The following is a 12,177-nucleotide window of genomic DNA, read 5'->3' as shown; positions in this document are numbered from 1 at the left end:
GTCTGTGTCTGTGTGTCTGTGTGTCTGTGTTTCTGTCTGTCATCAGAAAGGGACTAAAAGTTCAGTTACTTGGGTCTCCAGAAATACAGATAAAGTGTTCCGTCAGCAGTATCTGGATTCATTGTAGAGATGGCTGGTTGTGTACACAGAAATAGAGTCTATAGAACAGACGTTCCCATTCATGTCAATGATGGCATAATAGATTGTGTGTTCTATAGTTGTATACCCTTGGTCATTGTCCCTCACAGGCCCTATTCAAGTAGGTGCTATTGTCCTGTTGGTCCCTGTAACAGGCAGCTGGACCTGGACAAGTCTCAATGAATAACTCTGCCCCAAATGGTACCCTGTTCCATAAGGGCCCTGGTCAATAGTAGTGCACTATATAGGGAATAGGGCTCTGGTCAAAAGTAGTGCACTATATAGGGAATAGGGCCCTGGTCAATAGTAGTGCACTATATAGGGAATAGGGCTCTGGTCAATAGTAGTGCACTATATAGGGAATAGGGCTCTGGTCAATAGTAGTGCACTATATAGGGAATAAGGCTCTGGTCAATAGTAGTGCACTATATAGGGAATAGGGCCCTGGTCAATAGTAGTGCACTATATAGGGAATAGGGTGCCATAGGGCTCTGGTCAAAAGTAGTGCACTATATAGGGAATAGGGCTCTGGTCAATAGTAGTGCACTAAATAGGGAATAGGGTGCCATTGGCCATAGTGCTCTGGTCAAAAGTAGTGCACTATATGGTGCCATTTGGGAAGCAGTCCATGTCTCTGTCTGTTGTATCATCCTGGTTGTTCCCCATTCCTACATAAATTGTTTGTTAGTTTTGGTTACGCTATCCAAGTGTGTGTGTGTGTGAGAGAGAGAGAGAGAGAGATGCTCTCTATAGCTGCATTCCTAACATTCTCCTGTTCTCTTTCACTCCAGCTGAACAGCAAACACAAAGAATGGGGGACACACACACTCTCTCTACCTTTTTTCCCTGTCTCTGTATACATGGCTGTGGTAGCCACGTTTAGCTAGCTGGGACTGGGCATCATGTATTATATATACATGGCTGTGGTAGTCACGTTTAGCTAGCTGGGACTGGGCATCATGTATTATATAAACATGGCTGTGGTAGCCACGTTTAGCTAGCTGGGACTGGGCATCATGTATTATATATACATGGCTGTGGTAGCCACGTTTAGCTAGCTGGGACTGGGCATCATGTATTATATAAACATGGCTGTGGTAGTCACGTTTAGCTAGCTGGGACTGGGCATCATGTATTATATAAACATGGCTGTGGTAGTCACGTTTAGCTAGCTGGGACTGGGCATCATGTATTATACATGGCTGTGCTGTGGTAGCCACGTTTAGCTAGCTGGGACTGGGCATCATGTATTATATAAACATGGCTGTGGTAGCCACGTTTAGCTAGCTGGGACTGGGCATCATGTATTATACATGGCTGTGGTAGTCACGTTTAGCTAGCTGGGACTGGGCATCATGTATTATACATGGCTGTGGTAGTCACGTTTAGCTAGCTGGGACTGGGCATCATGTATTATATAAACATGGCTGTGGTAGTCACGTTTAGCTAGCTGGGACTGGGCATCATGTATTATACATGGCTGTGGTAGTCACGTTTAGCTAGCTGGGACTGGGCATCATGTATTATATAAACATGGCTGTGGTAGTCACGTTTAGCTAGCTGGGACTGGGCATCATGTATTATACATGGCTGTGGTAGTCACGTTTAGCTAGCTGGGACTGGGCATCATGTATTATACATGGCTGTGGTAGCCACATTTAGCTAGCTGGGACTGGGCATCATGTATTATACATGGCTGTGGTAGCCACGTTTAGCTAGCTGGGACTGGGCATCATGTATTATACATGGCTGTGGTAGTCAAGTTTAGCTAGCTGGGACTGGGCATCATGTATTATATAAACATGGCTGTGGTAGTCACGTTTAGCTAGCTGGGACTGGGCATCATGTATTATACATGGCTGTGGTAGCCACGTTTAGCTAGCTGGGACTGGGCATCATGTATTATATAAACATGGCTGTGGTAGTCACGTTTAGCTAGCTGGGACTGGGCATCATGTATTATACATGGCTGTGGTAGCCACGTTTAGCTAGCTGGGACTGGGCATCATGTATTATACATGGCTGTGCTGTGGTAGCCACGTTTAGCTAGCTGGGACTGGGCATCATGTATTATACATGGCTGTGGTAGTCACGTTTAGCTAGCTGGGACTGGGCATCATGTATTATACATGGCTGTGGTAGCCACGTTTAGCTAGCTGGGACTGGGCATCATGTATTATACATGGCTGTGGTAGTCACGTTTAGCTAGCTGGGACTGGGCATCATGTATTATATAAACATGGCTGTGGTAGTCACGTTTAGCTAGCTGGGACTGGGCATCATGTATTATACATGGCTGTGGTAGTCACGTTTAGCTAGCTGGGACTGGGCATCATGTATTATACATGGCTGTGGTAGCCACGTTTAGCTAGCTGGGACTGGGCATCATGTATTATACATGGCTGTGGTAGCCACGTTTAGCTAGCTGGGACTGGGCATCATGTATTATACATGGCTGTGGTAGCCACATTTAGCTAGCTGGGACTGGGCATCATGTATTATACATGGCTGTGGTAGCCACATTTAGCTAGCTGGGACTGGGCATCATGTATTATACATGGCTGTGGTAGCCACATTTAGCTAGCTGGGACTGGGCATCATGTATTATACATGGCTGTGGTAGCCACATTTAGCTAGCTGGGACTGGGCATCATGTATTATACATGGCTGTGGTAGCCACATTTAGCTAGCTGGGACTGGGCATCATGTATTATACATGGCTGTGGTAGTCACGTTTAGCTAGCTGGGACTGGGCATCATGTATTATATAAACATGGCTGTGGTAGTCACGTTTAGCTAGCTGGGACTGGGCATCATGTATTATACATGGCTGTGGTAGCCACGTTTAGCTAGCTGGGACTGGGCATCATGTATTATACATGGCTGTGGTAGTCACGTTTAGCTAGCTGGGACTGGGCATCATGTATTATATAAACATGGCTGTGGTAGTCACGTTTAGCTAGCTGGGACTGGGCATCATGTATTATACATGGCTGTGGTAGTCACGTTTAGCTAGCTGGGACTGGGCATCATATATTATACATGGCTGTGGTAGCCACGTTTAGCTAGCTGGGACTGGGCATCATGTATTATACATGGCTGTGGTAGCTACGTTTAGCTAGCTGGGACTGGGCATCATGTATTATACATGGCTGTGGTAGTCACGTTTAGCTAGCTGGGACTGGGCATCATGTATTATACATGGCTGTGGTAGCCACGTTTAGCTAGCTGGGACTGGGCATCATGTATTATACATGGCTGTGGTAGTCACGTTTAGCTAGCTGGGACTGGGCATCATGTATTATATAAACATGGCTGTGGTAGCCACGTTTAGCTAGCTGGGACTGGGCATCATGTATTATATATACATGGCTGTGGTAGTCACGTTTAGCTAGCTGGGACTGGGCATCATGTATTATACATGGCTGTGGTAGCCACGTTTAGCTAGCTGGGACTGGACATCATGTATTATATAAACATGGCTGTGGTAGCCACGTTTAGCTAGCTGGGACTGGGCATCATGTATTATATAAACATGGCTGTGGTAGCCACGTTTAGCTAGCTGGGACTGGGCATCATGTATTATACATGGCTGTGGTAGTCACGTTTAGCTAGCTGGGACTGGGCATCATGTATTATACATGGCTGTGGTAGCCACGTTTAGCTAGCTGGGACCGGGCATCATGTATTATACATGGCTGTGGTAGTCACGTTTAGCTAGCTGGGACTGGGCATCATGTATTATATAAACATGGCTGTGGTAGTCACGTTTAGCTAGCTGGGACTGGGCATCATGTATTATATAAACATGGCTGTGGTAGCCACGTTTAGCTAGCTGGGACTGGGCATCATGTATTATATAAACATGGCTGTGGTAGTCACGTTTAGCTAGCTGGGACTGGGCATCATGTATTATATAAACATGGCTGTGGTAGCCACGTTTAGCTAGCTGGGACTGGGCATCATGTATTATATAAACATGGCTGTGGTAGCCACGTTTAGCTAGCTGGGACTGGGCATCATGTATTATACATGGCTGTGGTAGCCACATTTAGCTAGCTGGGACTGGGCATCATGTATTATATAAACATGGCTGTGGTAGCCACGTTTAGCTAGCTGGGACTGGGCATCATGTATTATACATGGCTGTGGTAGCCACGTTTAGCTAGCTGGGACTGGGCATCATGTATTATATAAACATGGCTGTGGTAGCCACGTTTAGCTAGCTGGGACTGGGCATCATGTATTATATAAACATGGCTGTGGTAGCCACGTTTAGCTAGCTGGGACTGGGCATCATGTATTATACATGGCTGTGGTAGCCACATTTAGCTAGCTGGGACTGGGCATCATGTATTATATAAACATGGCTGTGGTAGCCACGTTTAGCTAGCTGGGACTGGGCATCATGTATTATACATGGCTGTGGTAGCCACGTTTAGCTAGCTGGGACTGGGCATCATGTATTATACATGGCTGTGGTAGCCACGTTTAGCTAGCTGGGACTGGGCATCATGTATTATACATGGCTGTGGTAGCCACGTTTAGCTAGCTGGGACTGGGCATCATGGATTATACATGGCTGTGGTAGTCACGTTTAGCTAGCCGGGACTGGGCATCATGTATTATATAAACATGGCTGTGGTAGCTACGTTTAGCTAGCTGGGACTGGGCATCATGTATTATACATGGCTGTGGTAGTCACGTTTAGCTAGCTGGGACTGGGCATCATGTATTATACATGGCTGTGGTAGCCACGTTTAGCTAGCTGGGACTGGGCATCATGTATTATATATACATGGCTGTGGTAGTCACGTTTAGCTAGCTGGGATTGGGCATCATGTATTATACATGGCTGTGGTAGCCACGTTTAGCTAGCTGGGACTGGACATCATGTATTATACATGGCTGTGGTAGTCACGTTTAGCTAGCTGGGACTGGGCATCATGTATTATATAAACATGGCTGTGGTAGCCACGTTTAGCTAGCGGGGACTGGGCATCATGTATTATATAAACATGGCTGTGGTAGCCACGTTTAGCTAGCTGGGACTGGGCATCATGTATTATACATGGCTGTACTGTGGTAGCCACGTTTAGCTAGCTTGGACTGGGCATCATGTATTATATAAACATGGCTGTGGTAGCCACGTTTAGCTAGCTGGGACTGGGCATCATGTATTATATATACATGGCTGTGGTAGTCACGTTTAGCTAGCTGGGACTGGGCATCATGTATTATACATGGCTGTGGTAGCCACGTTTAGCTAGCTGGGACTGGGCATTATGTATTATACATGGCTGTGGTAGCCACGTTTAGCTAGCTGGGACTGGGCATCATGTATTATACATGGCTGTGGTAGTCACGTTTAGCTAGCTGGGACTGGGCATCATGTATTATATAAACATGGCTGTGGTAGTCACGTTTAGCTAGCTGGGACTGGGCATCATGTATTATATAAACATGGCTGTGGTAGCCACGTTTAGCTAGCTGGGACTGGGCATCATGTACTATACATGGCTGTGGTAGCCACATTTAGCTAGCTGGGACTGGGCATTATGTATTATACATGGCTGTGGTAGCCACATTTAGCTAGCTGGGACTGGGTATTACCTGTTTATTCAATTGGTCCAAAATATATTATTTTAATAAACATACACTGAGTGTACAAAACATTAAGAACACCTGCTATTTCCATGACATCGACTGACCAGGTGAATCGGGGTGAAAGCTATGATCCCTTATTGATGTCACTTGTTAAATCCACTGCAATCAGTGTAGATGAAGAGGAGGAGACGGGTTAAAGAAGGATTTTAAGCCTTGAGACAATTGAGTACTGTGTATGTATGCCATTCCGAGGGTAAATGGGCAAGACAAAATATTTAAGTGCCTTTGAATGGTTTATGTCAAGCAAATTCTAGATTTGACAGTTATTATATTATAGCCATTAAAAGTTGACTAAGGCCAACGATTTGAGTTGAACACATTGTCTTTGAGTTGAACACATTGCCTTTGAGTTGAACACATTGTCTTTGAGTTGAACACATTGTCTTTGAGTTGAACACATTGTCTTTGAGTTGAACACATTGTCTTTGAGTTGAACACATTGTCTTTGAGTTGACCACATTGTCTTTGAGTTGAACACATTGCATCTGTTAAGATACAATAGGGTGTGTCTAGTAGTACGATGTGATAGTGTGTGGTATAAATACTACTATTGGAATATGATACAGTAGTAAGATGAGTTGTTGGATAGTACAGTAGGTTTATGATACAGTAGGATGTGGTGGAGTTGTTAGATAGTACAGTAGTTTTATGATACAGTAGGATGTGGTGGAGTTGTTAGATAGTACAGTAGTTTTATGATACAGTAGGATGTGGTGGAGTTGTTAGAAAGTACAGTAGTAGTTTGATACATTAGGATGTGGTGGTGTTAGTACAGTAGTATTATGATACAGTAGGATGTGGTGGAGTTGTTAGATAGTACAGTAGTTTTATGATACAGTAGGATGTGGTGGTGTTAGTACAGTAGTATTATGACTCAGTAGGATGTGGTGGAGTTGTTAGATAGTACAGTAGTATTATGATACAGTAGGATGTGGTGGAGTTGTTGGATAGTACAGTAGTATTATGACTCAGTAGGATGTGGTGGAGTTGTTGGATAGTACAGTAGTATTATGATACAGTAGGATTTGGTGGAGTTGTTGGATAGTACAGTTGTATTATGACTCAGTAGGATGTGGTGGAGTTGTTAGACAGTACAGTAGATTTATGATACAGTAGGATGTGGTGTAGGTGTTAGATAGTACAGTAGTTTTATGATACAGTAGGATGTGGTGGAGTTGTTGGATAGTACAGTAGTATTATGATACAGTAGGATGTGGTGTAGGTGTTAGTACAGTAGTTTTATGATACAGTAGGATGTGGTAGAGTTGTTGGATAGTACAGTAGTTTTATGATACAGTAGGATGTGGTAGAGTTGTTGGATAGTACAGTAGTAGTATGATACAGTAGGATGTGGTAGAGTTGTTGGATAGTACAGTAGTTTTATGATACAGTAGGATGTGGTGGAGTTGTTGGATAGTACAGTAGTTTTATGATACAGTAGGATGTGGTAGAGTTGTTGGATAGTACAGTAGTTTTATGATACAGTAGGATGTGGTGGAGTTGTTGGATAGTACAGTAGTTTTATGATACAGTAGGATGGGGTGGAGTTGTTAGATAGTACAGTAGTTTTATGATACAGTAGGATGTGGTGGAGTTGTTGGATAGTACAGTAGTAGTATGATACAGTAGGATGTGGTGGAGTTGTTGAACAGTACAGAAGGATGGTGCAGAGACCAAAGCCAGTTGCCAGTGTAATATCATGTGTGTGGTCTCATCACCAGCTGTGTGCAGCCTCTGCACCAGCTGAGTGCGGTCTGTGCACCAGCTGTGTAAAGGTTGTGTGTGGGAAGCTAAGTAGCGTGAGCATGGTTTCAGTTAGTCACACTGTGTTAATGTTATACTTCTGGTGTCTGTGGCATGTTTGATTTTCCCACACACACACCAGAGTTTTTTCTGGGTTCAAAATGTGGCTTAGGCGATGGGCGTGGTGGGGGCGTGGTGGGGGCGTGGTAGGGGCGTGGTGGGGGCGTGGCCACTGGTGCAGTCGCCGACTGGACATTTTAGAGACCCTCCTGTTGACCGCCATGACAAAATGTGCCGTTTTAAAGTTCATTTCATTCAAATCTACACATTTTCGCAATGGCTTATGCTATCTGAGTGACTCAAACATTATAGCAGAATCAATGGGGGCCCCATGCCATGACAAACATTATAACAGAGTCAATGGGGGCCCCCATGCCATGACAAACATACTCCTGAATGCATAATAATAATAATAAAATAAGTATTCTCCCTGACTTTCTAGTTTTAACATTTTGGTGATTGTTATTTAAAAATGTATAGGTCCATTATCTTTTCTACGTACTTTATATGTGGTTTTAGTCATTTAAGTTTAGACTGAATTATTTTTTTTTACATCCTGAAAAGAATGTTAAAAAATATATGTATGTACACTACCGTTCAAAAGTTTGGGGTCACTTTAGAAATGTCCTTGTTTTTGCAAAACACCAGTCTCAACAGTGAAGAGGCGGCTCCGGGATGCTGGCTTTCTAGGCAGAGTTGCAAAGAAAAAGCCATATCTCAGACTGGCCAATGAAAAGAAAAGATTAAGATGGGCAAAAGAACACAGACACTGGACACAGGAACTCTGCCTAGAAGGCCAGCATCCCGGAGTCGCCTCATTCACTGTTGACTTTGAGACTGGTGTTTTGCGGGTACTAATGAAGCTGCCGTTTGAGGACTTGTCCAATCTGTTTCTCAAACTAGAAACTCTAATGTACTTGTCCTCTTGCTCAGTTGTGCACCGGGGCCTCCCACTCCTCTTTCTATTCTGGTTAGAGCCAGTTTGCGCTGTTCTGTGAAGGGAGTAGTACCACTGAAAAGTTTGGACACACCTACTCATTGAAGGGTTTTTCTTTATTTTTACTATTTTCTACGTTGTAGAATAATAGTGAAGACGTCAAACCTATGAAATAACACATATGGAATCATGCAGTAACCAATTGCTGCAAAGTAACCACTACTAAAGGACACCAATAAGAAAAAGAGACTTGCTTGGGCCAAGAAACACGAGCACTGGACATTAGACTGGTGGAAATCTGTCCTTTGGTCTGATGAGTCCAAATTTGCGATTTATGGTTCCAACCGCCGTGTCTTTGTGAGATGCAGAGTAGGTGAACAGATGATCTCCTCATGGGTCGTTCCAAACGTGAAGCAAGGAGGAGGAGGGGTGGTGGTGCTGGTGACACTGTCTGTGATTTATTTAGAATTCAAGGCACACTTAACCAGCATGGCTACCACAGCATTCTGCAGCGATACGCCATCACATCTGGTTTGCACTTAGTGGGACTATCATTTGTTCTTCAACAGGACAATGACCCAAAACACACCTCCAGGCTGTGTAAAGGGCTATTTGACCAAGAAGGAGAGTGATGGAGGGCTGCATCAGATGACCTGGCCTCCACAATCCCCCAAACTCAACCCAATTGAGATGGTTTGGGATGAGTTGGACCGCAGAGTGAAGGAAAAGCAGCCAACAAGTGCTCAGCATATGTGGGAACTCCTTCAAGACTGTTTGAAAAGCATTCTAGTTGACTACCTCATGAAGATAGTTGAGATAATGCCAAGAATGTGCAAAGCTGTCTTCAAGGCAAATGGTGGCTATTTGAAGAATCTAAAATATTAAATTGATGTGTTTAACACTATTTTTGGTTACTACATGATTCCATATGTGTTATAGTTTTAATGTCGTCACTATTATTCTACAATGTAGAAAATAGTAATAAAAGACAAACCCTTGAATGAGTAGGTGTTTCCAAACTTACTATATATATAAATATTTTACTGTTTGGCCAAAGGTGACCCACTAGATTTTTCTATGCAGAACCCCCCCCCCCCCCCCCCCCCCCCACACACACATTTTTTTTTATACTACTACATACTTTTTATACTACTACATACTTTTTATACTACCACATACTTTTTATACTACTACATACTTTTTATACTACCACATACTTTTTATACTACTACATACTTTGTATATTACTACATACTTTTTATACTACTACATACTTTTTATACTACCACATACTTTTTATATTACTACATACTTTTTATACTACTACATACTTTTTATATTACTACATACTTTTTATATTACTACATACTTTTTATATTACTACATACTTTTATACTACTACATACTTTTTATATTACTACATACTTTTTATACTACTACATACTTTTTATACTACCACATACTTTTTATACTACTACATACTTTTTATATTACTACATACTTTTTATACTACTACATACTTTTTATACTACCACATACTTTTTATACTACTACATACTTTTTATATTACTACATACTTTTATACTACTACATACTTTTTATACTACCACATACTTTTTATACTACTACATACTTTTTATATTACTACATACTTTTTATACTACTACATACTTTTATACTACTACATACTTTTTATATTACTACGTACTTTGTATATTACTACATACTTTGGAGATAATTACTGTGAAATGATTCAGACGACATCCATATTGACATATTCCATAATATGCAGTAGGCCTTGTCTGGGAAAGTCACTCTGGCCTGATTTCTGCTCCATTTCAGCATTGTTACAGAAGGATAGTCTGGTCAATGACGGTGGAGGACATACTATGTGTCCTGGATTGATGATCTTTGAGTCTGTCTGTCCTGTCTGTCGTTGCGGGTTTAGATGGACCTGATGGATGGGCTGGGGCTGGGTGGTTGAGTGGGGGTCAGAGGGTTGGCCTGGCACTGTGGCAGTAGCTCCCTGTCCCGTCCCAGACAGATCCTGGGTTCAAATACAATTTGAAATCATTTCAAACTACTTTGTCTGTGCTTTGATTGAGCTTGTCTGGCGTAATGGAACCCATAGAAGAGATCCCGCCCACCTGGCACTGCAGGCAGGCTAAAGCAAACGCTCGCACTATTTGAGAAGATATGGAATAGTATTTGAACCCAGGTCCCAGCCGGCCCAGCCAGACGACAGTCCAGCCCAGGCAGGCCACATTGAGAGGTGGTGTACTGGAAGTGATTGGGGTTCAGCAGAGATAGACTGGACCTTGCCAATGGCCTCGTTCCAAATCACACTATTATTGCCTTTTATAGGGGCTCTGGTGAAAAGTAGTGCACTACATCAGGAATAGGGTGCCATTTGGGACGTATATACAGTACTGCCCCCCTCCTTCCCTCCACAGCCCCCTCCCTTACAGCCATGACCCCCACCCCCTTACAGCCATGACCCCCACCCCCTTACAGCCATGACTCCCCACCCCCCATTCTGTCATGACCCCCCTCTTACAGCCATGACACCCCCTTACAGCCATGACCCCACCCCCGCCTTACAGCCATGACCTCCCCTGCCTTACACCCATGACCCCCCCCCCATCCTTACAGCCATGACCCCCACTACCCCTCTACTTATCTACCTCCATTACCTCTCTACCTTCACAACCCATCTACTCCTCTGCCCCTGCCACCTCCTCTACCCATCTATCCCCTCTACATATCTACCTCCACTACCCCTCTACCCTCACTACCCACCTACTCCTCCACTCCCAGTACACCTTCTACCCCCTCGACCCTCTACTCATCTACCTCCTCTGCCTCCTCTACCCCCTCTACCTCCTTTACTTGGAGAGGGGGGGGCGCAGCTAGCCTAGTGGTTGGAGCGTTGGACTAGTAACCGAAAGGTTGCAAGATCGAATCCCCGAGCTGACAAGGTAAAAAATCTGTCATTTTGCCCCTGAACAAGGCAGTTAACACACTGTTCCCTGGTAGGCCGTCATTGAAAATAAGAATTTGTTCTTAACTGACTTGCCAAGTTAAAGGTAAAATCTAATTAAAATGAAAAAATACCTCCTTTACCTACTCCACAAAAGCCACCATTGTTCCTAGTGCAGGAGGCAGAGAGCAGCAGTTAGGATCCGTCCCAAATGGCCCCCTATTCCCTATATAGTGCACTACTTAGGACCAGGGTACATAGTCAAAAGTAGTGCACTAAATAGACAATAGGGGGCCATTTGGGGTGCAGTCTTGCAGACCAAGGCAGAGCATGCCATGCCAACACAGGCCTGCTGGAATAACACAACACACAGTGGTTGGACAGCAGACTTAACATGCAAACCCAGCTCTCTCTACTAAAACTCTGCTCTTAAAAATCACACACTCTCTCTCTCTCTCCTCTGCCACCTGCCCCTCTCTCCCTCTCCCCCACCTCTCCCTCCTCCCTCTCAATCTCTTTCTCCCTCCCTCTCTTTCTCTCTACCTCTCCTCTGCCACCTCCCTCCTCTTTCTCTCTCTCTTTCTCCACTCCCTCCCTCTTTCCTCCTCTTCCTCCTCCCAGCCACCTCTTCCTCTCCTCGCCGTGCCGCATC

At 44.0% G+C, this 12,177-nt stretch overlaps 1 protein-coding gene across 2 annotated transcripts in view; it reads left to right on the top strand.

The window, feature by feature from the left end:
- LOC110538842 (epsin-3-like) overlaps positions 1-12,177 on the top strand; it is a 68,032-nt gene that overhangs the window by 26,290 nt on the left and 29,565 nt on the right. For both annotated transcript variants that reach the window (XM_036941980.1, XM_036941981.1), the window contains exon 7: positions 12,147-12,177. This exon is cut by the window's right edge and continues 91 nt beyond it. In XM_036941980.1, the coding sequence (XP_036797875.1) occupies positions 12,147-12,177 (31 nt within the window). The remainder of the gene's footprint in view (positions 1-12,146) is intronic.

Source organism: Oncorhynchus mykiss, chromosome 13, assembly GCF_013265735.2.
Source record: "Oncorhynchus mykiss isolate Arlee chromosome 13, USDA_OmykA_1.1, whole genome shotgun sequence".
In the NCBI taxonomy this organism is placed as follows: domain Eukaryota; kingdom Metazoa; phylum Chordata; class Actinopteri; order Salmoniformes; family Salmonidae; genus Oncorhynchus; species Oncorhynchus mykiss.
The sequence above is the reverse complement of the archived record's forward strand: the minus strand, read 5'-3'. Positions and strand labels throughout refer to the sequence as shown.